Source organism: Cyrtonyx montezumae, unplaced genomic scaffold, assembly GCF_038088225.1.
Source record: "Cyrtonyx montezumae isolate F1298 unplaced genomic scaffold, pur_monq_1.0 scaffold_0, whole genome shotgun sequence".
Classification (NCBI taxonomy): domain Eukaryota; kingdom Metazoa; phylum Chordata; class Aves; order Galliformes; family Odontophoridae; genus Cyrtonyx; species Cyrtonyx montezumae.
The window spans coordinates 17,517,019-17,543,196 of record NW_027071824.1 but is presented as its reverse complement, the minus strand read 5'-3'; the positions used below and the strand labels follow the sequence as shown (position 1 = coordinate 17,543,196).

The 26,178-nt window shown below is 37.6% G+C and overlaps 1 protein-coding gene across 1 annotated transcript in view; it reads left to right on the top strand.

Annotated features, from left to right (window-relative positions):
* The window catches only part of LTBP1 (latent transforming growth factor beta binding protein 1), a 181,867-nt gene that overhangs the window by 91,824 nt on the left and 63,865 nt on the right, over positions 1 to 26,178 (top strand). The window contains exons 7-12 of the mRNA XM_065729120.1: positions 951 to 1,053; positions 7,413 to 7,484; positions 19,257 to 19,379; positions 20,632 to 20,799; positions 23,434 to 23,667; positions 25,522 to 25,544. Coding sequence (XP_065585192.1) covers positions 951 to 1,053; positions 7,413 to 7,484; positions 19,257 to 19,379; positions 20,632 to 20,799; positions 23,434 to 23,667; positions 25,522 to 25,544 — 723 coding nt within the window. The remainder of the gene's footprint in view (positions 1 to 950; positions 1,054 to 7,412; positions 7,485 to 19,256; positions 19,380 to 20,631; positions 20,800 to 23,433; positions 23,668 to 25,521; positions 25,545 to 26,178) is intronic.

Sequence of the window (26,178 nt, the reverse complement as noted above, 5' to 3'; positions counted from 1 at the left end):
AAGGGGCAAAAAAAGATGTCTGGGATGGCAGCTTGCCAGTCCTCCCCATAGAAAGGGAGAACACACTGATGTGTTAGAGCTCTGCATTGTATGGTGGACTACTGTCCTGCTGGTATTCATGCTGTGAAGCCACAAAGACTTTGGAAACATCAATGACCTATGAATATCAGCATACTTGAAGAAATTTGGGAAGCTCAAAAGAAGATGTCAGTGCCCGTGTATTCAGCATCCTCACTACAGAGTGACTGGGTTACCTTAGTGAATGCAACCACAAGGCCACAGCACAAAGCCAGTGCTGGAGGACAAGACATCTATCTTGAGCTGAAAGATAAACACCGGTGAACATTTGGTTCAGAGGTTTTTCATATTCAGTAAGGAAGAAAAGTTAGGTCAGGGAAGGTTCATTCACTCGAGTGCGGATTCACACTTCAGCACATTTGAATTATTTGCTGCAGTGCCTATTTATATCAGTATTTGCTTTTACAGTGCACCTGTTGTGCACTTCTCTCATGCTTTGATCACTTCCATTTTGTACCTAGTTGACAGTGGATGTATTTTTTAATGTCTTCATCTCACATAGAGAAATGCATTTAAACTTTGTTTCTTAATCAGGAAATTACTTTTTTAAGAGAGTAATTTAAGATAGTATACATGGCTTTCAAAGACAATTTCATGAGGAAAAATGATGTACAGTCTATTTTATTTCTTTCACCTTCTTCTCAAGTTGAAGCAGAGGAGGTTAATAATACAACCCAACCTGTTCATTCCTGTGCAGAGAGCCATTCATGGACATTATTTCGTCTTGGCTAAGAGCTCCACTCATCCTTTGGTGTCTCAGTTACACTGGCAAGAAGCTGACCCAAGATGACAGAAAAACATTATCCTGTAGGTGAGCACATACAGCACTAACAACAGCACTAACCTGAATATTCTTTACCTAACTTTTCCAGTGTGGCAAAGCACTTCCAGGCCTTTCAAAGCAAGAAGACTGCTGTGGAACCGTGGGTACTTCCTGGGGTTTTAATAAATGCCAGAAATGTCCCAAAAAGCCATGTAAGTGTTACTCTGTTATGTTGTTATTCTATGGGCAAGTTTGTAATTTCTTTTCTCAAGTAGTAGGTTGGGTTTTTGTTCTTTTTTTGGGGGGGGGGGTAAGAAAAAGGAACATAGTGGAAGCATAATTTGGTTAGGGGGTAGGTTGCAGAAACTGGAATTCTCTTGTCTGCCAGCAGGCGCTCGGCACAGCCAACAGTGCTAGAATGGTTGTGGTTTTTTCCTTTTTTTCTTACTTCCTCCTCTTCTTCTAAGGCAGTGATGCACTGTTGAATTTTTTCTCAAGAAGGGTAATGACATTGAGTCATCTTGCCTCTTCCAGCTGGTTTTATTTATTTATTTAAGTCTGAGCAGAAATGTTAAATTATAGAGGCGCCAGTTACTGCTTGGAGAGAATGCAGTGACCTCTTGAGACTGCAGATGAACTTGGAGTTTGGAGCCAAATTTTTGTTGGCTCTAAATTGTCAATTATATATATATTTTTGCTCTGTTTTGAAGTATCTTCCTTGACAATTTAACTATGACAAAGATTTTCCTCACTGGTGTGTTATGATTTGACAGTATGTTATAACGAGAAAGAAATCCCGGATGATAAATGCAGCTAGTGTCTTAAACTTCTATGAATGATAAAAATTACTGCACAAAAACAGCAATACTTCTCTGTCATTTAATATTTTTATCACTCAATGAAAGAACCGAAAGGTAAAGTTGTGAACAGAGTCGATCCCTGCTTACTGAGCCAAAAGTAGTGCAAGGAGTTGCAGTCAATATCTAGGTCTCCTAGGCCACTGTTACTCCTACAGATAGTGACACATGAAGTGTGTTCAGTGCTCGGTCTTTTACAAACATATTTTTGTCCACGAGTCTAATGTAATAAATGTAATTCCAGAAGAAAATCTATTTTGACTTCTCTGACTTCTTTCACAGGAGAGTCTGTGCCAGTTTATATACTGACTCTGTCTGATCTGCTAGTTTATGAAACATGAAAGTTTTATGTTATGGTGTACGTTTACCTTCTGCTTTGCTTTCAAAAGAGAGCATGCTTAGGGTAAATTTCTGAATGTCCTTGTTAGTAAATTCCTAACACTGACATTCCTTCAGTTTTAGTGTAGTATCACCATGAGTTGTGAAGTGTATCCTGATTTTATAGCTTTCCCCAAATAAGTAGCAATTTAACTACAGCTGAAAGTTTTGTTCATTAGAAGTATGTGGATGTGCAAAACATGTTGGTTAGCAGATTCAGGTTTGCCTCCAGAAAATTGCCCATGGCAGCAGGGTTGGAACTGGATGATCTCTAAAATCCCTTCCAACTCAAACCATTCTGTGATTCTAAGAACTAATATAAATTTTTGGTGCCTAGTTCCGAAGGAGGTCCATGTGCTGATTCTTCATAGCTCAGGTAAAAATCTATCTTCCCCAGCCTGGAATCCACTACGAGCAATACGTTGTTCAGGAAGCTACTTAATACCATCATGCTCTGCATGCTGTTAAGCAGTGGGGAAGCACTGGGACAGACTACTTTTGAAATCCCGCTCGCTGGATTTCTTCTAGAGAGTACAGAGAAATGCTTGAACACACCTGAGATGTACAGCTCTAAAACATCCACCACTCTTTATCATAGCATCATAGAACTGCTCAGTTTGGAAAAGATCTCCAAGATCATGAAGTCCAACTGCAACCAAACCATACTGCCCTGATTCTAACAACCCACAGCTAAATCATGTCCTGGACCACCACATCCAGATGTTTTTTAAACACGTTGAGGGATGGTGACTCAGCCACCTCCCTGAAGAACCTATTCCAGTGCTGAACAACCCTTTCTGTAAAGAATTTTTTCTCTGATACCCAACCACAGCCTCCCCTCGCACAACTTGAGGCCATTTCCCCTGGTCATGTGAGAAGAGACCAACCCTGTGAGAACCCTGCGGCAACCTTTCAGGTATTTGAAGAGAGCAATAAGGTGTCCCCTCAGCCTCCTCTTCTCCAGACTACACAGTCCCAGTTCCTTTGGTCTCTTCTCATAGGACATATTCTCCAAGCCTTATTGCCCTTCTTTGGACCTGCACCAACATCTCACTGTCTTTGCTGTACTGAAGTGCCCAAAACTGTACACAGTACTCAAGGTAGGGTCTCACCAGTGGCAAGTACAGGGGGAAGAATACTTCCTTACTCCTGCTCACCACACCATTCCTGATGCAGGCCAGGATGCCATTGGCCTTTTTGGCCACCTGAGCACACTGTGGTCTCACATTCAGCCAACTGTCGATCAGCACACCAAGGCTGCTTTCCAGCCACTCCTCCCCAGACCTCTAGGGTTGCCTGTGGTTGTCGTGACCAAAATGCAAGACCTGACACTTGGCCTTATTAAAACTCATGGAGTTTAACTTGATCCATTGATCCAGTCTATCCAGGTCTCTCAGTATGCCTTTCTTCCCTCCCAACTTGATGTTGTCTGCAAACTTACTGGGGATGCATTCAATCACCTTATCAAGGTCATTGATAAAGGTATTGAATAGGAGTGGCCCCAGTACTGAGCCATGGAGACACCACTTGTGACTGGACACCAACTGGATTAAACTCCATTGCCCACAGCTTTTTTGGACTGGATGTCTGTCTAGCAAGTGTTATACCCAGCAGAGCATATGCCCACCCAAACTGTGAGCATCCAGCTTCTCCATGAGAACAATGTGGGGGACAGTGTCAGAGGCTTCACTGAGGTCCAGGTAGACCACAATGACAGTCTTACCTTCATCTACTAAGAGGGTCACCTTGCCATAGAATGAAATCAGGCTTGTCAAACAGGATCTACCATTCATGAACACATGCTGATTGGGCTTGATCCCCTGGCTGACCTTAAGTTGATCCATGGTGGCTTCTGATATTATCTGTTCTATAACCTTCCCTGGCACTGAGGTGAGACTGCGCTAAGTAATTTTTTGTAAGTACTAATGAGGAGGACGTTGTCCTTTTCATATAGAAGCTTAGTGTATAACACATTTTCTCAAGGATTGGGCAATTGAGTGTTCCTTTATCTGCCAGAAGAGTTTCAAACCTACATTTTATACCTATGAGGAGATGCCCTAATCCATAAAATGAAGAAACAATTCTTGGAACAGGAATGGGAATTCAGTCTCCTTCCTGGTGTTGTTAATTACTTGTCATGTGTGAGTCATGCTTACTTCTGCCTTCTGACTCAATTAATTTGGAATTGTTTTTTGAAAGTAACTGTAATTTCAAGAGGAGACAGAGAATAGAGAGACATAAAATAACCCTGTTCTTGTGGTTAAGGTATTCTTGAAAAGTAAGGGTTTGAAATTAAGTGGGATGCGCTTCTCATCTTTACAGGTGAGAGATTTCACTGTACATTGTCTTTCTCCCCTTCTTAGGGAGGAGGAAATGTGTATACTGTTTTCCATGGATTAAAATGGAGTGTCATCTGCCACTGCATTATATCAAGAGTATGTTTGAGCAGGTGCTTGTTTTAAGAACATTCACTGACTGAATTGGTCAGGAAGCTTTGGTAGAAGTATCTGCAATGTATCGTTCTCAATTTTATTTAGAATTTATTTTAAGCATGATGCTGCTCGATCATGCAGTAACTTTTGAAAATCTACATGGATGAAAATGGTGAATTTCCAGATTTCTAGGAACTTAAACGACTTTAAAATCTAATTTAACTTTAAAATCCAGATCTGAGCCTAAGTATCCTTTGGGTAGAGGTAGCAATTTAAGCTTCACATCACTACAAGAGTGTTACGTTTCTGTAAAGCATATATCACTATTAATGTGTTATGTTTGTGTAAAACAACTTTGAAGGATAGATGTAAATTTATGAAAAGATTTAATGGCAGTATGTAGTCCCTGCTTACAGATTGTAATGAGCTTATGGATACATGGAGCGTGTATTCTAGTCTCATTAGCAGGTATTTACCAATGTGGTTTCTTTATTTCTATCTTCAGTTGAATGCTTAAGGGAGTATTTAACTTTGTGCCTGTCTTGTTCCCATGGACTTATGCAGGGCTTTGTCATTTTGCAAAGATGTACTTAAGTATTTTGGGTCACAGCTACTGTGGTCAAGGACCAGTCCTGTTGCAAAGTTGAGTGCCTTGGCCTGAGACAATTGCGGTGTCTTTAAGTATGGATTATTCAATATTATGGAAAAACTAAGGAAAATTTTTTGGAGAAGATCTCCATTTCTGTGAGCTTTGACAGAAGACCTTTAAAACAAACTTCATTTCTGTGTTACATGGGAAATGCTGTGATTGTTCAGGCTTCTTGGTAGCACTTAATTATAAACAGGTTATCTAAGTGAGTAAAGAGTAAGTAATGTATAACACCATGCAGGTCCCGTATGGATGACTAGCCATCACTACACAAGCTTTGTACTCTGCTTTGACCTGCTTATGTTGGTGTACTTTGTATGAGGAAGAAAACAGCTGCCAGTAAGCCACTGTTTCCTGTTCAGTATGGGAGCATAAAGAGTGGGAATGGAGAGATTGAAGTCTCTGACTTCACTCCACCATTATGCTTTCTAGAGCAGCTGAGTCACCATGGAAGGGGAAACACATTATGGTGCTGGAAAAGGCCTGGTGCAACTTAGGAGCTGGGCTCCATGTGCAACTGGAAGAGCTCTGCTCGTACTGTCTTGGAGCTTCAGGGTACTATCGATTCTGCCGTGAAAATTACAGAGAAGGTGTCTCAGTTTTCATGTTAATTGAAGAGGTCTGCAGTAGGGAACGCAGATAAATCAGGGCGTAATCAGTGCAAATATGAATGTAACTCTGACGGCATTAAAAGTTAGAGTTTCACTGATGTTTTTAGGGTCCAGGAGCAGACTAATGCATTGCAGTTTGGAAAACCTCACATTAAGTTCAAACTAACGTTAATACTGTGAAAAGATTGGAGCTGCCTTGAAAATAATGTGTAGCTGCCATTTGTAAAATTTTCAGATTTCAATTTGTATTTAAAAGGTTGTAGTCAGTATACAGATAGAATGTGTATGTGTTAAAAACTGTAAGAACATTATTGCTATATTTGTACCCTTCACTATTTTAGTGTGTAACCACTTTATCACTTCAAGCTATTTTGAAAGTGTTTTTATGTTCTAATTAAGCAATTACTTGAAATTATTACAGCAATTTAAAATTATCTCACTACAAAAGCTGTTTATCAAGATCATCACTTAAATTTTTCCAGTGCATGGGAAAAACTTGAAAACAAGTTTAGAAATATTGTTTTTGTTTTCCCTTCTACTGGACTGATGTCCAATTTTGAACTAAATTGCAGGGATAAATGTGCAGTGCAGGTATCAGATATGAAGTAAAGTAAAATGAAAGAATTATCTCACTCTGTAGTTTGTCAGTTTATATAAAGTAAGGATGGAAAGTAATTAGAAAGTAATGGTGGTTTGGGGTTTTTGTTTGTTTGTTTGTTTTTTCTCCAGCTTAACTTTTAAATTGTGACCAAATGTTGAATGAATCCTGTTGTAGCATTCCAATTATGAAAAAGTCTTGACTCTTTACTAAGGTCACCTTTGTGATCATAGTGCTGAAAGTCAGATCTGTGTTATTGATAAAGTACTGGGTTTTGTCAAGAGGTCAGCTTGTAGTGTGTAGTATGCGAAGAAGTTACTGGTCTCATCTGTGATGTGAGAGCAGTTTAAGAATCAATAAGCAGTTTTCTGAAATCTCAAAGGCAACCTTAAGTGGAAGAAAGAAGCAATAAACAAAAATTTAAAACTACTTAACAGAACACTCTCTACTTTGTCAAAATTGAACTTGGTCTGCATTTTTTGGTGCTGTTACACTCTTGGCAGTTTCCACTGATCAGCCAGTAAGTGACACAGTCTTCCAAAATTCAGAAACATTGTTAGGTAAATCAGAAATGTGCCTCCTTTTTCCTTTTGTCTTGTTTTAGAGGTTTAGTTGCTTTTGTTTCCTATGTGTTTCAAAGAATTTTAATTTGCTGTGGTGAAAGAAAGGGTGCACTACAATCTTGCTTAACATTGCACATATTTTTGCTTTCTAAAGCTATTTTCAGTTTTAAAAGCATTGACTTTCCATGGTAAATCTTCAACCTTATCTTTTCTCAACATGGTATTTGTTGCTGGTTTGTAGAAGTAATTATTTATGTATTTGAGAACAGTTAGGATGATTTCAAAGATGTCATCTTTTTAGTTAAAGACAAATTTGAATGGATAATGGAAGGTGTTAGTGGTATACATGCAGAAAGATTGAATTAAGATTGCTTGTGTTTGGATTTTTGTGTAGAGTTAGAGTTATTTAACAACTTTGCTGTGAGGTTGTCTAAATAAGTATACAGTTCAGCAGTGTTTAACTGATTCAATTTTTTTCTTCAGCTTATCATGGATATAGTCCTATGACAGAATGCCCACAAGGCTACAAAAGGATCAACGCTACATTTTGTCAAGGTACAGTGTCACACAGCTGATTGTGTTTATTTTAAGTACTAGTTTTGTGTGATAGATTCAATGATATTTATTACTTAGATGATTGAATCTTATCTATGTATTTGGGAAAAAATGTCGGGGATCTATGTATGTATGTATGTATATATATACACACACATTTAACTCTTTCCAAGTATTGTAAATGCTACAGAGCATCCTTTGCTCCAGAATAAAAAAGGTTTAGAACTTCTGTGCATATTTTCATTTTCTTTGATGTATGAAAATGACTTCATAAGGATTTGTTTACTTTGTTTTTCAGTAGAAATGCATGTTCTTTCAGTAATTTAGCTAAACAGTGAGCCTTCAGACTTGCTCAGTAAGTCAGATGAAATTTGCAACAGAGAACAATTCCTATAACCACTGTGCTGTAGAACATATAGAGAATGATTATTTTGGACTTCAGAGGTAAGGTGCAACAGTACTGACTGTAGCCAGATTATGTCACTAGCAAGTGAATATGAAAAACCATGCATACCTATGTAAAGGCATGAACCACATACTGGAATGTAAATGGGGCAGTTCTGTGGAGTTAGTCTGTATAGGCTGTATTACTTCCAAGATCATGCCTTGTATCTCCAGGCTGTAAGCACAAAAGTTATAAAACCCCAGACATAAAGGGGTGTGGGAGTTGCATGATCAGTCATGCAGCTACGCTGAGAAGCCTCAGGGTATTCAGATTTTCCTAGCCGTGGCATATCTGCCTGAGGAGACTGAGCAGATGACTGTGAATGTATGCTCCTTTCTGCATTTCTTGGTGTATTGAACAGAAATGTCGAGTGAGTGTATAGGAAAACATTTAATTTCTTGTGCCGTGAGATCATGTGAGCAGTCTTGCAATGTTGTTCTTCAGAGAGGGATGGAAAGGCTTTAGTTTTTTAGTCACTGTTGCCACTGCAACAGTGAAAAGTCACCCAATAAGTAGATGGTGGAGAGAAAAGGAAAAATGAAAGAGTAATTGGTGTTAAAGGATACGTGTGGGCTCTTTGGAAATAAAGTTAATTGTATTTAACTGAAAGCTCTTTTAGCATGTGGATGAAGCAATGGTATGACATCCTGCTACAGAAATAACTTATTTTTAGAAAACAAAACAATATGATTTGTTTATCACTAAATACAAATATGTTGCTGCTTCCATTACTGAGAGAGATGTGAGCTGCAAGCTGAAAAATGCTCTGTCAGGCTTGTTAGCCTACTTGCTGCTCAGCTCCCTACCTAGTGGTTTACCAGTGTGTAAGGCAGGGGCACTTGGAGGATTGTGAGAGAGAATTGGGTTGGATCAAAATACTAAGAAACTAAATGAAGGGGCGCTGCAGATTGCATCTCAAGAGCTTGTCCCCCTGATCTGCAGAGAGAGACTATAGAGTTTTCTAGTAAATAAACCATCTGGGGAGATTTTAATGGCATCTAACTGAGGATGAGTGCAAAGTGAAAAAGTGGAGGTGAATATAAGGCACCCAAGGATCACCTTTTCATCCTTTTCCTATGTCAAATGCACAGGTGGTGAATATGTTTCAGCCATTTCAAAATTGTCTCATTCTGAATGTTAGCTATGCATTTTTTCAGAATATGCAAAAGAGAGGCTATGAAGTGTCCAAAAGGTAACACTGTACATCAGTACCATCATGCATCCCTCTGAACACAGTCCAGGAGAGGCAGGGTATCTACAGCAGTTGAGCCCAAACCTGACATGGCATTCCTAGACAGCAGCAACCCAGCAGGCATTTAAAGTAGAATAGGACATTCAATTCTTTTCAAGATTCTCATACCTAGTTGTTGGCAAACATTACTAGGTGGAAACCAAGATCCCAAGTCAGGGGCTACAAACAGAAAACGATCTGATTCTTGCAAAAGTTGCCAGCAGTAGTTAGTCAAGAAGAAAATTGTTGCCAGGAAGTCGTTTCCCAGAGCGGTGACAGGCTGACAGAGAAGGAGAACAACATATGTTTCTGGATAGGAAGGAATTCAGTCTTGCAATGGTAAGCGTGTGGTAATAGAGCAGTACCTGGTAGGCTAGTACCTGGTAGCATTGTTTGCTGTACTGGGTTTTGATAATTTTATCCTGACACATTTTTTGTACTATATAACTAATTCTGAAAGAAACATTTGGCTTTAAAGAGTTTATTTCTGCTATCGTTATCCTGAAAGAAAGATAGCTGTAGATTCTGAATGTAACTTGTAGTCTATGCATGGAAACTCATAACAGAGTGTAATCAGAGACTAGGAGTCAGATTATTTCACTAGGAAGGAGTCTGTTGATTAACTAAGGATGGGAACAATTCTTAACTTTCTGGACAGGGCACAGGTGATGACTGCTACAAGTTTCTCACTTTGCAGTATTGAGACTTGGGTGGCTTCTCAGTAACTTACTCAGCAACATACTCTGAAAATGTGGTACAAATAAGAAAGGGCTCCAGAGAAGGAATGCTGATGAAGCAAGGACAGGATTAATAGATTACCATTTTTCTCACAGAGGGTCAGGATTTTGACCTTTGAGCAGTCACCAGGAAAACTGGCTTCATCTGTGAAAGAGCTGCTTGCAGGGTGTATTTCAGTCCCAAAATGGCTATTAACATGTGCTTCTCAATGGCAGAAGTGTCCTATTTGTGTCTATCTGAAGCAAGCACACTTTTCTAAAAGAGGACAGGGCTAATGAAGAAATAGCACTCTGTCTCAAGAACTTGAGCAAAGCAACAGCAGTAACTGTGAAGAGAAGAATGTTTAAGCTGCTGGCAAGGGAGTGTTCATTTTTTTTTTAATAACCATTACAATTAAATTGGAAAGGAGCAGCACAGCATGTTCGTATGCAAGTATACATTTTAATTAGATTATTCTTTGCTGAAAGGGTGTGCATGCTGTGCCCATGCTCAGAAAGGGCCAGCCCTGCCAGACCAAATAATAATGGGGATATATTTCTGAATCCTTGCCTGCAGCTTAAAGAGAGTGCTGTTTTCACCTAGATGTCATCCAACTTTCACTGCCTTTGAAAACTCCAGCCTAAAAGCCTAATTAACCGTTTATTCTACATTGGTTTTGCAGTCAAAAGCCTCCTTAGTTTACAAAGCCTGAGTGGTATTAGCATGATTAATAACCAGATCCTGATTTTTTTCCTTTCAAGTAAGTGAGCTAAAGTCATGAATCATTCCTCACACTGATGTATATGTAGGACAACAAAGAGCCATCTGTGGGCATGTTAATTTGAACAGTTGAGTATGATCGCAATCAAGAAAGCTTTTTTCCCCTCAGTAATTATCTTTTCAATTGGATGATTTATTACACGTACATGCCTAGATGCCCTTAGGCTGTCACTGAAGACAGAATAGTTTATCAGAGTTGAAAGTTCTTTGTCAAAATACATACACAGTCCTAAATTCTGGTTCACTGTTTAGAATTATACTTACTGTTTCCTTCTTCTGCTAATGGTTTTCTTGGAAAACTTAAAAACAGGATGAAAAAACCAGCTGGTAAAAACAATTTGGATTACTTTTTCAGGAAACTAATGTGTGCCAGTAGAGCACTTTAAAAATCTTATCTTGAAGAACTGGAAAAATACCTGAATATTTGTTATTTTTCAGTGAAGAAGAAAGTTGTACTTTATTGAGGAGCCCCCATTTGCTTAAAAGTCAATGTTTATAAATACTAATTCCTAAAGGAACTAGTATTTATATGTTATTGGATCAAATTCTGCATTATATGCACTGGGGACCTGAAGCCTTTTTCCTTTGATTTCATCATGGTTTAAAATATCTTTTGAAGGTATTTTCTGCCATTCTACAGTGGTCTGTAAAATACAGTATTACATTTTTCTATCATATATATAAATTTTATTTCTTAAAGGAGCTTAGCATCAAAAAAATGCTAATTATTATTGTTTAGTTACTAAGTTATCAGGCTTCTTTCAAATAAGTTATTTAATTATGATCATTCTGTGAAATAAGTATATCTCCAGAAACTGGGCTGGGTTATTGTTTGGACATTGATTATGTGTTTGAAAAGTCTGGCTCTGCAAGTTTGTGTTCCAGTAAATTCCACACAGAAGCACAAAATTATTTGGATTGATTTCTCCTGCTGTTGTTCTGTTAGCACACAGAAATCAGTAGGCCATTTCCTAGAATAAGAAACTGTTGTTTCCCTGTAATTTTTAAAGAATATTTTGCAAAAGTTTCATTGCCAACCAAACCGTGTTGATTATTTCTTTTACCTCATCTCGTTCTCATTAGTCAGGTTATTATTGAAACAATGATAATGGAGGCAGTATACCCTGAATGTTACTAATTTCTTAGAATCTGAGATTTTATGGTGGTTTGCCAAATAAGTTACAGCAGGAACAGTATTTTCTGGGGTGTCAGTAGGTACAGTCGTTACTCAGGATTGTAAGGGGAATAAAAAATAATGCTTTCATCTTGCCCTTATTTGGAATCCATTCAGTCAAGTACCACTCCCTAGGAAGTTTGAAGTACATCTATGACATTGATTAGAACTTCCCATAAGTTATTATTTCAGTCTTAATTTGTAGCATGAGATACTGTACTTTTAAAGACCTTACTGTATAGAAAGTCTGTTCAAATATCACTAAATAACGTTCAGTGGCTGACCGCTAAGTCATTGCTAATTATGTTACCCAATACTTTGACAAGCGCTAATCAGTGTATAATTGAACTATAAGGTTTGCTTTACTTAAATGCAGCAAAGTGCCCTAAGAATCTAGGAGGTTCTTTTTGAAAAGCAGTTTGTTTGCTTTGCATCAAATACAGATAAGTGTTTTCCATTCAGTTTTATTCCTTGTCTATTTAAACATAGGCCAGTCTGCTTACCTCCAAGAGGTTTTGAAAAAAATTAGAAATCTGATTTCAGAGTGAAGTGTAGAGGTCCCCCTTCAGAAATTTTCTTTTCCATAGTGGTTAGGCCTGGAATCAGATGTGGGCTGCAGATGTTATGATTGCTTGTGTCCTCTGGCACCCAACACTTGTGACAGAGAATATGAGAAAGCTTGCAGTACTTGTTGGCTCCTTCCTAGCCACAAGTTTGTCTGAATATTTCAGTGCAGCTATCAGGTCTGTGGTGGCCTGAGAAGGCTTTCTGTTTCTGCAAGTTCTCTTTCTTGGTCCTGTATTTATAAGAACATCCTGGGTATCAAGGTGTGCTAGCTTGAGCCGTCTTGTATTTAGTTTTTATGCCGTGTCATCTGTGTCACAACGTGAGTCTCAGGCAGGGGGAAAAAAAATACAACTCAAGATCATTTGAAAAAGGTGAAATGGAAGTTTTCAGTCTGCTAAAATCTCTGGCCAGCTAGTTTGCCTTGGGACAGCTGCCATGCCAATTCACTAACTTCACATCTTGAATTTTTTTTTGTTTTGTTTTGTTTAGAAAAGTAATTTTTCTCTCAAGTTGCATTTCTTTGATATTTCAGTCCTTTTTCATTCTGAATTCCACAGTAAAAGAAAGATTGCATTTTAAGTTAAATGTTCAGCAAAAGCTAGTTGTTCATTTAGCTTTTTCCTCTCTCCGAGTACTAGCAGAAGGATCTAGATTCTTTTTTCTTGTTTTTAAACAACAATCCAGAATTTTCTTACTTTCAGTGCTCAGTAAAACAAACAGGAGAAGTCAGCATTTGTGAAAGGGGGAACTCGTTTCATAGTCAAAAATAGTCTTAAAAGTTATGAAGATAAAAATTATGTTTTTCTGTTTATGCATATAATATGACTTTGAAAACCTGAACTTATCATTCATTGCCTTTTGAGGTGGATTTGTTGAGGTTGTTACCAAAGTCATGTACCAAGTATGTAAAGTAGAAAAAGCGTTGTACAAAAATGAAATCTGCTTCACATGGGAGATGAATTAATAAAAAATGACATCATCATGTTTGTGAGCCTTTTTTCTCAAATTTTAAATATTGTATAATTCAATATACTATAGTTGTGGGGGTTTTTTAATCCAATTTTGATAGCTTATACTGTCATCTCAGAGTTATCATTGCTCCGGAAAAGACGATTGACTGTATTCTTTACATGATTGATAGCAATAATTTCTTTCATAAAACATGCTAAACAAAACGAAAATGAAAAAGCCACTCAGACTATCTGTTTACATCTTCATTGTTCAAAATTTGTGTAGCAACCTCTGATTGTTTCTTGAACTTGCAGACTGTTCTCGTGCGAAAAATATTTTCTTTAAAACGAATGCTGTAGATTTAAATCACATACTCTCACATTATTGTTGTTTTGACCTGAACACATTAATAAACAAGAACGCATTAATAAGCGTTCAGTTCTAGATATTTGTTTTTAAGCTAAATGCTTAAGCGCAGTTAAATACTTCAAGCTGTGATAATTTTGATGAACATAAATTCAGTGTATTAAACATCGAGATGAAAGAATGAATTTCATTTTGTAGGAAAGAATGTTTCAAATTCCATTATGTCTGTGACCAAATGTGGGCCTCTGTTGCTATCTGAAAAGGGTTGAGTGTCCTTGCTCCTCCAAACCAGCTACAGTGCTGAAGCAGAAGACAGCTTTACACCACCTTAGTGTTTCCTGTGGTTCTGCATTAGGCCAGCTGGGTCTGGGTGGTCTGAAGAGCTGCTATAATGGTTAACACAGCCAAAAGTCAGTGAAGGCCTTTTCCTAAATACTCTTCCATCTGGAGACTGCCAGAGGGAAATACTGCAGGGCTGATATTCCAACTACCAGCTTATGTATGTTGGTCTCCAGCAGAACAGCTCTCCACTGATCAACTAATCCCTTTGCAACATTTAACTTGGCTGTAGTGGACATCAGGCAGGGTAGGTTGTGTTGAACTGTTAGTATGTTGAAGGCTATTAAGCTGTGAAGCATTTTCATTTTTGCTTGCAGAAGAATCCAAGTCAAGTGTTTCAGTAAGCGGGCAAATTATAAAGTAGGCTACTCTAGATTTATGATGCACCGTGCAAATCACTCTGTGCTTTACAGTAGCCAAGCAAGGCGTATTGTTTCAGCAGTGAGTGGCAAGACTCTGGGTATAAGTAGGCACAGGAATTTTTTTTAGGACTTGGTGTTTACATTTGGCATAGTTTGTTATCCTTGGAGAAGGGATGCTCAGGCTACATAACGGTGTCGTTAATCCTGGAATGAACCTGAAATGATTCACTTCCTGAATGCAACTGAGTTAGGCATGCCATTGCTCAAGGAAAGATGGGAGAATTTTGCATGTAGGTTTCCAGTAAAGAACCAGAGTAGTGTCAGAGAACAGCTGTTGCAGCCCCAGGAGTGTTTTGACCTACTTTAGAAGCAATTGTAGCAATTAGGAATGCAAGCAGAAAATGAGAAGGTAATACCTTCTGCAATGTTTCCTTCCTTCCAGCACAGATTTTTTCCATCCAATGGCATACAGGAGAGAGAGGGAGATTCTACTGCATTGTGCCCTTTTGTACCCAATATCCATACGATACCGAGAAGGAGAGTTTCTGTTACGTGTCTAACTGCTTTTTGACTTACATTTCTCAGAACAGAATTTGATCACTTTTCTAACCTCCTATCCTTTCAGAGTTTCATTTCTTGTATTCTCAATTCTCCAATGTGCAGTGCATGTAAATGTGCTAAATAAATAAATCATCATATTTCATATTTGAGTAATTGAGCCTGACTTTCAGAATATAGATTGAGGTGTAGAAAAGCTACAGGGCTTTTGTATATTTAAGCAAGGAAGAACGTTTGGAGAAAAGTGACAAATAAAGGTTAATTTATTTTTTGTTTTGCTTTCTCCTGGATTTTTCAGTTCTTCCCTAAATCACAGTTATTGGATGAAAAGAATGTGTTTTATGATGCATGCAGTTAGTCTAATGAAATTTGATTTACTGTTGTGATGTGCACGACATGTTATTCCAATTGTGTATGTGTGATTGTGGCTAAAAACAGGTCCATTCTTCATCTAAATCCTTTAACTGTTTGTGGAACAGGGTTCTGGTAGCTTGCTTTCCAAACACCATTTTTTTGGGGGGGTATTTTTAATGTGACTCCTTGAAGACTGAGTTCTCCTTGAATCTTTTTAGAAATCGGCAAGGAAGAACCCCGAGTAAAATAGATGGTATGTTCTTGTGCTTGTGTAAATGAATACCACTTTAAACTTTTACTGTAGTTTTCCTTTGCTTCTGCTAGATTTTGTGAGGGTTTTTGTTTGTTTGTTTGTTTTTAAGTATAAAGATAACACTTGTCATGTGAGCAGGTAAACATGTGGTTAAGAAATGGCTGTTCCTTGTTTCCCCAAGGAAATCCAGTCACAAAGGGATTCATTAAGGCCCTGTGTCTTCTAAGAGCAGGTTCACCTGGCATCTAGTAGACCTATAAAAAAAAAAACAACTGTGGAAAGGTGTCAAACGCAAACTGTTGTTGAGAGAGTTTTCAGCTCTTAGTGTGGAAGATTTTAGGATAGGTCAACAGTGTTTTGGGTGATTTACTTGCTACATTGGGGTTGTTTAAAAACCGTGGTGCCCCTGGTGGTGAGCATGTTAGCTGATTTCACTGACTAACAAGTTGCTTGCTTGGATGACCGTATAGAAGGAGCTGGGACTGAATCCTAATCTGTATGCAACTGCAGCATCATTGTCAAGTCTGGTTATGGCAAAGCTTTTGTACAGTAGCATGAGTATATGAGAGCAGAGTCACCAACAAAGACTGTAGGATGGCATGTGGCTTCCACTGCCACTATAAAAGAGTTGAAGCAAAAACTTCATTTCTTGTCAAACATTCAGGAAAAGGAACCAAAAATACCAGGAGTGCAGAGTGTTAAGGACCTGACCCCCCCATGTGTTTGGCACACATAAAACTAAATAACAGCAAAAGGTAAGACTGCCAGTGCAAAATGACATTGTGTCATTGATGCCAATTGAGCTTATACTCGTTGAGCCAGGGTCAAATCATTCACATTGCCAAGCAGCAACTCCAACAAAATCAACACTTTATCAATTCCTTAATTATGTATAACAGCACCTGCTGTGAGAGACTGTGGTAAAGCCATGCCAGGTGCTGTGTGAAAAAGCTCCTTGCATAACCTTTTTTCTTTTTCATTAACCACGACTTCTTACCAGTAGAACTTTGTCACTGTTATCTTTGAGAACTGAACATGAATATTTAGTTGGTCTTTAGAAACTTTTATTTACCTGTGTGTGGTTTATAGTAGCACTACAGAGCTTCTTAAAATATTTTCACTTTGTAGATAAATGATCAAATCACTTCACCAATGTGCCATCATTGTATACTCTTATAGAAAAAAAGATTTTTCAGACTTTAAAATAACTTGAGTTTTTACAGTGGGGCAAACAAGTTCTCATTGTAATACAACTTTTAAATGTTTTTTTTTAAGTCTGCATATATTAAAAAAAAAACCAACAGAATTAAAAGAAAAAATCTTTTAGTCTTGAACCAGATTTCTTTACTAGCTGCCTGAATAAGTTGATTCCAGTGTAATTTGCACAGCTGGACAGGCTGGCAGCTGATAAGAAACATTTTGGATTGGTGTCATTTTACAACAATCTGAAATGAAATAGAGAGTCAACATGGAAGAGATTTTTCAACAAAAAGTTTTTTTTAAAACTATTTTCATGTTTTGGGGATTTTTTTTCGAGAGAGAGTTTGAAATGTGTACTCAAATTCTGTCTTGTTTCTGTTTAAATACCTAGATAGACTTGTGTACAACATAGAGCATCAGCTCAGTAATTCTATGAACTCATTCAGACAAACATTAGTTGGCAAAGAGGCACTGAAGGTACATTACAAATAAGTTCTGATGAGGCATCAGAACATGCACAATGAAGGTAACACAAAAAGTCAGACAAATATAGCAAGAGGGCTGTCCATGCCAGGAACTGCGGAAAGCTGTGGAAGAAAAATTAATTGTATTTATATACGTTTTAGGCTGGTGAGTAGGCCTGAGCTGGTGAGTGTCAACACTGCCCACAGCAGGGAGTTGGAACTGGATAGTCTTTTAGGTCCCTTCCAACCCAAGTCATTCTATGATCTAAAACCCCAGTAGGATTCTACAGTATGTAGAAAATTCAGCATTGCGTTCTGAGTGTTTCAGTGTTTGCTTTATATTACCTTCTAGGTATTTTGTAATAATCTCTGTATCTTCCTTGTTGAGCCTGATGTGTTGGGGACGGAGAATGCAATACATCCATTTCTCCCAACAACTTCGCAACAGTGTCAATGTGTTTCTATTCAGAGAAGTTTCAAGAATGTTTAGTTTGTGAACTTTTTGTTAAATTCATTCCCCTTAGTAGTTTCAGAAAATATGATACTGAAACAATGATGGTATTTCCTTTTGGAATCTGTTGGCACTCTATAGATTCTTTCAGTTCTGTTTTAAGATTTCAGGGCAAAAAAAAATGAACGTAGTTAGACTAAGCAATTGAAGAAGCTGTCTAAAAATGTTCAAGTGCATTAGAACAAGCCCAGCTTGCTACATCTTCTGTACAAGTGAAATTCATAAAGAAGATACTGCTGTGCTTACACGGGACACCCTTCTGCTCAAAGATTGGATGTGTCAAAACATAGACTGGTGTAGGAAAAGATCTTCAGAGTATTTCAGAATTTTTTTTCTGCTCTTTATCTTTTGCCATTTTCCTTTTTCAATAGTCTGCTCCCTCTGAGGTCAGAAAGTCATATAGTCTGGGAATTTCACTAAAAAATTCCTTTGAGTCAGGGCTGATCTTTTGTAATTCATGCTCTTTCCATCCTGTTTCATCCAAAGTTGTAGAATATAAATGATCACTCTTTGTCACATGTGGCTAAGTGCACAGAGGTGAAGTCAGTGTCAGGATTAGATCGGGTACAGTAGTGGAGGTGCTGAGGGGTAAGATCTGCACTGCATGTTCAGAAAAAATCACTGCTGACATGACAACTGCTAGTCTGTTCTGCTGTGAATTTAAAGTGTGTGTGGTACTGCACAGAGAGACAGGTAGCCAAACCTGTGGAGTAAAATGAAGGCAGTAATGTGAAAGATTTTAAAGTTGTTTTCTGTAGGTTTCCAAGTGCTAACTCCAGCACATCTGTTACATTTTACATATTCAGTTTCTTATTGTCACTGGTCATGTTGAATCCAGAAGCAACATACAATATTGTCAAAACTATGGGGGTTTATAAACACAAAGAGGAAGGGTAATATATATAATGTACTTTAATGATCACTAATACCCAGTTTCCAAGAAGCAGGCTGAAATATCAGACTTGTGCTCAAATTTTGTTATACAGCAGTGTAAGCAATTTTTCCTAGCTTAGAGTTAGGGAGGAAAAGTCTTATGTAGGATTAATGTGCATAAACATTTTTAAGAAGGCCTGTTTCAATGTACTTCTGCTGTTTACCTCAAAGATGAGATAGGACAGGTGAATTATGCGTTTCTGCTTACCTTTGCTTTCCTTCTTCCCTTCTTTCTATGGTTTTCATTATTGGTGCAAACTTACAGTGTTACTGTCTCCTGGAATAAAATCCTAGCCTGGCTGATTTGGTTACAGCTGGTACTTAGATGATAGAATAGGACCTATTCTGACTAAGAGTAAGTAAAGATACATTACCATGCGTGATAAAGGCCTGAATGCACGAGACATTGGAGAATATTAGTGACACCCTGAAAGTGACAGTGTTGCAACCAGCCTAGTAACAAAAAACTTCATCAAACAAGTCTCAGCAGTTGTTAATTATTACGGGCTTATGTTCCTGTGGGAACAATCTGGTTTCAGTATCTGATTATTTTCAATTTTTCCACAGATATCAATGAATGTCAGTTACAGGGAGTATGCCCTAATGGTGAGTGTTTGAATACCATGGGCAGCTACAGATGTACCTGCAAAATGGGATTTGTGCCAGATCCTACCCTTTCAAGATGCATAGGTGAGTAGTAGTGCAGATCGGAGTACCAAAATTGATGCTTACTTGCAATTCATTATGACAGTTCACATGACTGCCACCAACTGCTCCAAGCTGTACTTATCCTTTTTGCTGGCCCTGCCTCTTCATCTATTCAAATTCAACTCATATAGCTATTCCTAGTACTAGCACTTTTTTTCTTGTCTCTGTCCTGAAAGCCTTGGACTCTACCAGTGGCTGTCTGAATTCTTGTCCTGTTTTTTCCTTTTGCAAAGTCATCAAAAGCCCAAATCAGCCTTCTCGTGCACTCTTGAGTCTTTCTAACCAGCGTGTAATTCTTTTTCACATTTTTTCCCCTTTTCTGCTATTTCCCCAGCCTAAATCAGCTTTGTATCCTACACTCCCTTATTCCACCTCTGCAGCTTTAGCCTGTGTAGTTTTCATTATGGTTTTATAGAAGGCTGAAAGGCATCTCTTTCACACACCTCGCTTTTCTTCTCCTTTGAAAGTTTTGAAATCCCCATGCTGTAAAAGCACTGGAGCTTTTAGGGATGGAAGACTGCTACACAAAGTGTTGATGTGAGCAAAAGAATATATTTTTCCAAGTCTGAGGTATGGGATGTTGTTACCTTAGATTTGTAAAGTATAATAAAATCAGATTGAGGCAAATTGATTGCAACTCTTCAGGTGATTTAAGTTCAATAAAATTTATGTGAGAGAAAAATTTTTTCATTGTTAAGGAAGTCGAATGATCGGTATTATATTAGCTATCTCATCATTTTTATCTTATTCCTTTTTTATTTTAAGAGGAATAGATATTTTACCTTATAATCTCAGTAATCTGATGTTTTCTCACAGAGGAATGTAAGGTACGTTCCTGTGTTACCCTAGCAAAACAGACTTAGATAATCCAGTGCTTCCATCAGCTTGGTACAACACCAGCTTTTAACTAGTGTTTTCGTATGCGGTGCAAAATTACATGTGTACAGTGTGCCCAGTGGAATTCTGCTCAGAGCTCCTGGTTAACATTCTGGGCTTGAAGACTAAATGGAGAATGCATGCGATGAGATCAGGCAGGATGGTGCAGACAACATTAGGAGCTGAAAAACAGGATGGGAACAATGAAAAATACACATGTACAAGTCATAGAATTATGGGACATTATAAAGAAAAACAGCACGAATAAGAAAAAGCAACACGGGTTCAGCAGCCATGTAGATTAGACATATATTGGAAACAGTGAACAGTGCCATCCTCTCTTCCACTTCCATTGCAGCTGATAGTCCTATGGTTGCTGAAGAGAAAGGACCCTGCTACCGGTTTGTTAGTGCAGGAAAGCAATGCATGCATCCTCTTTCTGTGCAGCTCAGCAAGCAGCTTTGCTGTTGCAGTGTTGGAAAAGCCTGGGGCCCAAACTGTGAGAAGTGCCCCCTTCCAGGAACAGGTAAGAACCACACATTAAAGTTACAAGAACTTGGTTACGCATGCTTTAAAAAAAACATCCTATAATTGATTTAAAAATAAAGTGTCTGTCAGTAAATTAGGACTGTTCTACTGCTATAATTTCTGTCTGATGGTAGAGTAATTATGTATTGCTTTTGTTCATAAGGGTTCATGATTTTTGAAAAGGATTTATCCTTGATACATTTAAATAGAATTCCAGATTAATAATATTTGCCTCTCAGAATGTGACTTGTATGTAATCATACGAAGGTAAATTTACTGTATATTGTATTTTTAATATAGGTACAGGCAAATTAACCCCCTAATTAAAGGCACTGGTAAAAGTATGTTTGATGGTTACAAATACTGGTCACTGCTTCAGAGTTCATTCTGTTCTCTGACTTTGCTTAAAACTTAAGTGACCAAAGTTGGAATCTGTTAAAAATTGGTATATGGTTACATTTTGTCCAAATGTATGATCAAATTAATATTTTTGGGAAATCCACAGCTAACAGAGGTGCAATGAAAGTAGTGGGTAGCTTGCTTCCTTAAGCTGGGCGTGTGAAATGGAAGTAACCAAAATTTTCGAGTATTTCAATTGATAGTTAAAGCCTTTATTTCCCATTATTAGGTTGCTAATCTGCTGATTAGGATTTCAAATTTCAGTTTCATTTCAGATAGATTATATTTCTTTTAACCTTTTAATGCCACAAAATGCATTTTCATCAGGTGACGAGCAATGTTAAGGTAGAAGTTTTCTATCTGTAAGAATATTGCATGAGGCTTCATGCCCTACTTCCATATATTCTGGAGCAGAGAATGTATCTTTTTTACAAAGGTGACTGCTTTCTTGTCATAAAAATACACCATGTAATATTATGTGCAATTGATTATTTTAATGACTGTTCTTAATGAGAAGACTTAGGAGAAAGTCTGTGAGTAGAAAGTTCTGATAAGCTATGTGGGAAATCACTTTTCCCATTTCATGGCGATTTTCGTTACTTAAAAACATGTTCCTTTCTGTAACAGGTTAAATTCATAATGAACTTTCAGAGTTTTCAATGAAAAATGTGTGAAAGTGGGGTGTTCCAGAATGGGGTAATGTATTTACTACAGCATCCCATGTTATTTTAAGAGTTGTTGGATTTAAAAGTCATCATCTCTTTCTCTCTGATATCTTTTAAAATATTTGTATGAAGTCAACCAGCTCTGAGAGACTGAGAATGGCCAGATTTGTTTATGTGGGCGCTGAGAGCGCTTTTATGAGCTGTGTAAGAATCAAGTTCATTTTTCTACTCTGCACTTGAGAGAATATGACCCAAATGAAGATTTCCTACATCTGCATCTGAAGAGATGGATTTCAAATGTATTAACGTTTCCCAACAAAAAGTATTTCATTGTTTTGAATCCACTCAATTTAATCAGTGTCACCCTTCATATTTTTCTATCACTAATGCACCATCTGAATCCACTGCAAGAAGTATGGAATTTGTAGTCAAAAATCTCTAGCTTGTAATATAATTCTAATACTTTAAATATATTTATAATATTTATATAATTCATATATAATATATAATACAAATACTTCATATGTGAAGTATATCTGTAGCTAGCATTTTGTGCTTTTATTTTATGAGCTACGTAAGATGCTAGTTTTCTTTTTTTACTCTGGTGTGTTTTCAAAGCAATATTTCTGAATCTGCCAATGTCCCACTCTGTACATCTCTTAAGAAATTGTAAGAAATCACATCAGGCACTTGCAAGAGAATATCTGTGGTGTTTCATCCTGACATAACTTTACCTATAGCAATGAGAACAGCAAAGCAGTGCCCCATAAAGATGCCTGAAGGTGCCTGGTCTCTGACAGGAGCATAGCTGTTATCTTTGATGGGAACAAAGCCTTCCACTAGGACTGCAAAACCTGATGCTCATGTAGAACAGCTGCGCAGATCAGAGCAAGTGCTGTTGCCTAACTTTTATTACCTTTCAATATAGCAGCCTTCTAAATGAGATCATTGGCTCTCTCTTTGAGTTGTGATTTGATTTGTTTTGTTTTGGTTTTTTTTTTTTCCATGATCCTCATCTTGTTTTTATCCAGCCCACTGAGGTCTTTGAGAGGACTCACTCGGTTCAGTAGAATTTGCATCAGGGCTGGTATGAGACCTCTCATGGGTATCACATGGGATGTTCTTTCTGATTCTCTTCTGTTCCTTTAGTACAGGGATGGTGTGACATTTTTTCTTCAGTTTCTGCAAAAAGAGAGTGACAGAAATAGTAATTTTCATTCCTTATGATAATGACAATTTGTGTATTTAAATTTGCACTTGGGATGAACTGTTTGGAGAGGATTAATTTAAAAAATGATCTTGATAGATCGTAACGATGGATTAAACATAACTAAAGAAAGACATTAAACTGTAGTGGAAACCACTACAATAAGCACCCAGAACATGATTCTGGGCGAATGTTCAGTCATATTAGTATGCAATGCATTTCTTTTTAAAAATTCTTTGGAATAAAAATGTGTATACAATAGCGGATTAAATTTATTAGTGGTTTTCATTATGTTTTCCACTATGTCAACATATTGCACTTTTAGACTCCTAAAAGGAATATTTTCCCATCCCAAATCTAGCTGCTTTTAAGGAAATCTGCCCTGGTGGAATGGGTTATACGGTTTCTGGCCCTCACAGAAACAAGCTATATCATCACCCTGCAGTTAGAGTACAGCCACCTGTCATTGGCAAGACCCCGATTACTCAACCTGTTGCTAAAGGTACTTCTCCTCCACCTCTCCCAGCAAAGGAAGAGCCGGTGGAGGCACTGACCTTCTCACAGAAAAGTGAGCCTGGCATGGCTGTGCAAGAAGGTGAGAGTGGGAAAATACAGTCTTTCTATTTTTCTGTGCATGTGTGGTATGTTTCTTTGCACAGTAGCTGCCTGCAACACAGGACAAAGGAGTCACTTCTGAAGGCAGATCATTCCGTGTAATAGATGATTTGTGTTACATTATTGATTTCTGAAGTTATCTATAGCTCCTAGTGTATGCTGAGAACACTATGGAGAGAGGGAAATTGCTTCAGTCTGATCAGTGTTTACAATAAGAAATAGCAAATGTATGATGTGTGAAGTTGTTTTATCATCTCTAACATGTAACAAAAGACTCAGCTCAGGCTTTGATTCACTGGCATTTGGGTGGCAGGGTGAAGAGCTCATCAGTATCTCTTGTAGGATAGCACCACCAGATGTGGGCATGCCTTACCAGCCTGTGGTCAGCTATCATCCCCCTCAGCTGTGCACTCCTTCAACCTGATCACTTTGGGCTGTTTACTTACTATTTTTCTTGTAGACTCTTTGTGGTTTTCTACAAGCTGTTCTGAGAACTTCTAGCAACAGCAATTGCTCTGGGTTTAAAACAAAGACAGAAAAAAAAATGCAGAAAGGAGCACTGTTGCTAATACATAGATTATGCTAACTTTGCTGGCTAATTGTAGGCAAGCAGAAATACGTTCCTGAAAAACCTTCTGATAATATAGAGTGCATAATAAGTTATTTCCAAGCAGTAGCTACATATCTATATGCCTCTACCAGAAAGTTAATTCAGTTGACTTTGTCAAGTTCTATACAAGAGGAGTTAGTTTCCTGTTAGAATCAATGCTCCTGGTTTTGCTTTTGGAAAAAAAACAAAACCTGAATCTGGTGAGAAAAGAAACCATTCAAAGATATTTACAGTCTGTGCAGGATTATGTAATCTCACATGCGCCTTTGGGATTTTCTGTATTAAAAGGTGGTATATCGTTTCCTTAAAGATCAGTTTAGTGATGAGAAGGATTACCATGTTCTGGTAAAGCTTAAAACATAGAATCTGCTGAAAAAAAGAAGCATTGGTTTTAAAAATAATTAAAAAAGTAAAAGCCAGAAACCACCTTTACAAATGCTTGCCATAAGTAATGACACACAGGAATGTTTGAATTTCATACTCCATTTTGGGATATTTTCAGATTTTGAACTTTTGAAATTTCATTAGGACTTCTCCCAGGTCTGCTGATCAGTTTCCCCTGCTAATACTGAAGAAATTAAAGTGAAAAGAGATTGTTTATTTTTCTCCTGTGAAAAATGTTGATTTTCAAAAGAAAAACATTCCTAAAAGGTCTTACAGAGGCATGGAGATTTTCATCAATAAAAGGCAAATTAAAAAAAAAAAGCAATCTGCAGTGGAAGATAAAATGTTGCATAACCTTTCTGCCCCTCTTTCCTAAAAACAAAATAATTTTTGTGTGAAAAAGAAGACAAAAATGCTTCCCCTTACATTTATAAAAAGCTACTTTAAAACCTTTAACAATAAATTCATTAAAAAATGGTTACTGATTAGTTACATATCATTTTGATAATGATATTAATTAACATCTAAATAATTACAGGTGTTGTTTTTCCTTAGAAGGAATTTCTTGAATTGTTTTGAAGCAAAAAAAAAAATAGAAACATGTAAGAAGGCTGAATGTTAAGTAAATAATGATAAGCGTTGTTTGGTGCCCGGGATCTTTTATGGTCTCAGGTCAACTTTTACATTTTATACTGGGAACACTGCTTCAGGTTTTCATGATTTTGGAATAAGGATAGAATCATAATGGTGACAACCATTTGCAAATGTGATAGTAGTTTAAAGTGGAATGTGTGTTATGTGAAGACTGATTTATTTTCTCTTTTTTCTTTCTGGTTTTAGTGGCAACTGCAGCCCCTGATCAGGTAAAATATTATGTAATATGTCTAGGAATTAGAATGCAAGCCATGTGTACAATCTGTGATGCAGTAACTCTGAAGAGGGTTTAGGGTTTATGAGGGAACAAACAATTCTGTGGACAGAAAGAGCTTGTGTTGTTAGTATACATAAAAAACAAGCAGATAGGGAAGTACAGAAAATAAATGACTTTAACCTCCCTTTGGTGTTGGTAGAGGATCTAGTGCTATATTGTTCCGTGAAGTCCTGGAGCCTATATTTTAAGGAGGATATTGAAAACTTGAGGCAGTATGAAGGAGAGACAGTGATACTGACAGCTACAGAAAATGGAAATAAACAGTAGGAAGCTCTGAGGACTGTGACACCTGCCTGAGAGACTCATTAATACCTACTTTAGTTGCATAGTTTTTTTAGGATCTGAATATATTCAGTGCAGAAGAACAAGTGCTTGTCTGTTTTAAGTCCTCCATTCTGGAGGTTTTAGGACATCCCTGCTGAAGACAACAGGATTCACTAGGAATAACTGTGGCTGTGCTTCATACCTTTTACCTAAAGGCTTACAGACATCTAACATGAAAATAATATGTTCAGAGCAATAGCTAGGAGAGAACCTTTCATAGTGGTTAAAGACTTACAGATGTG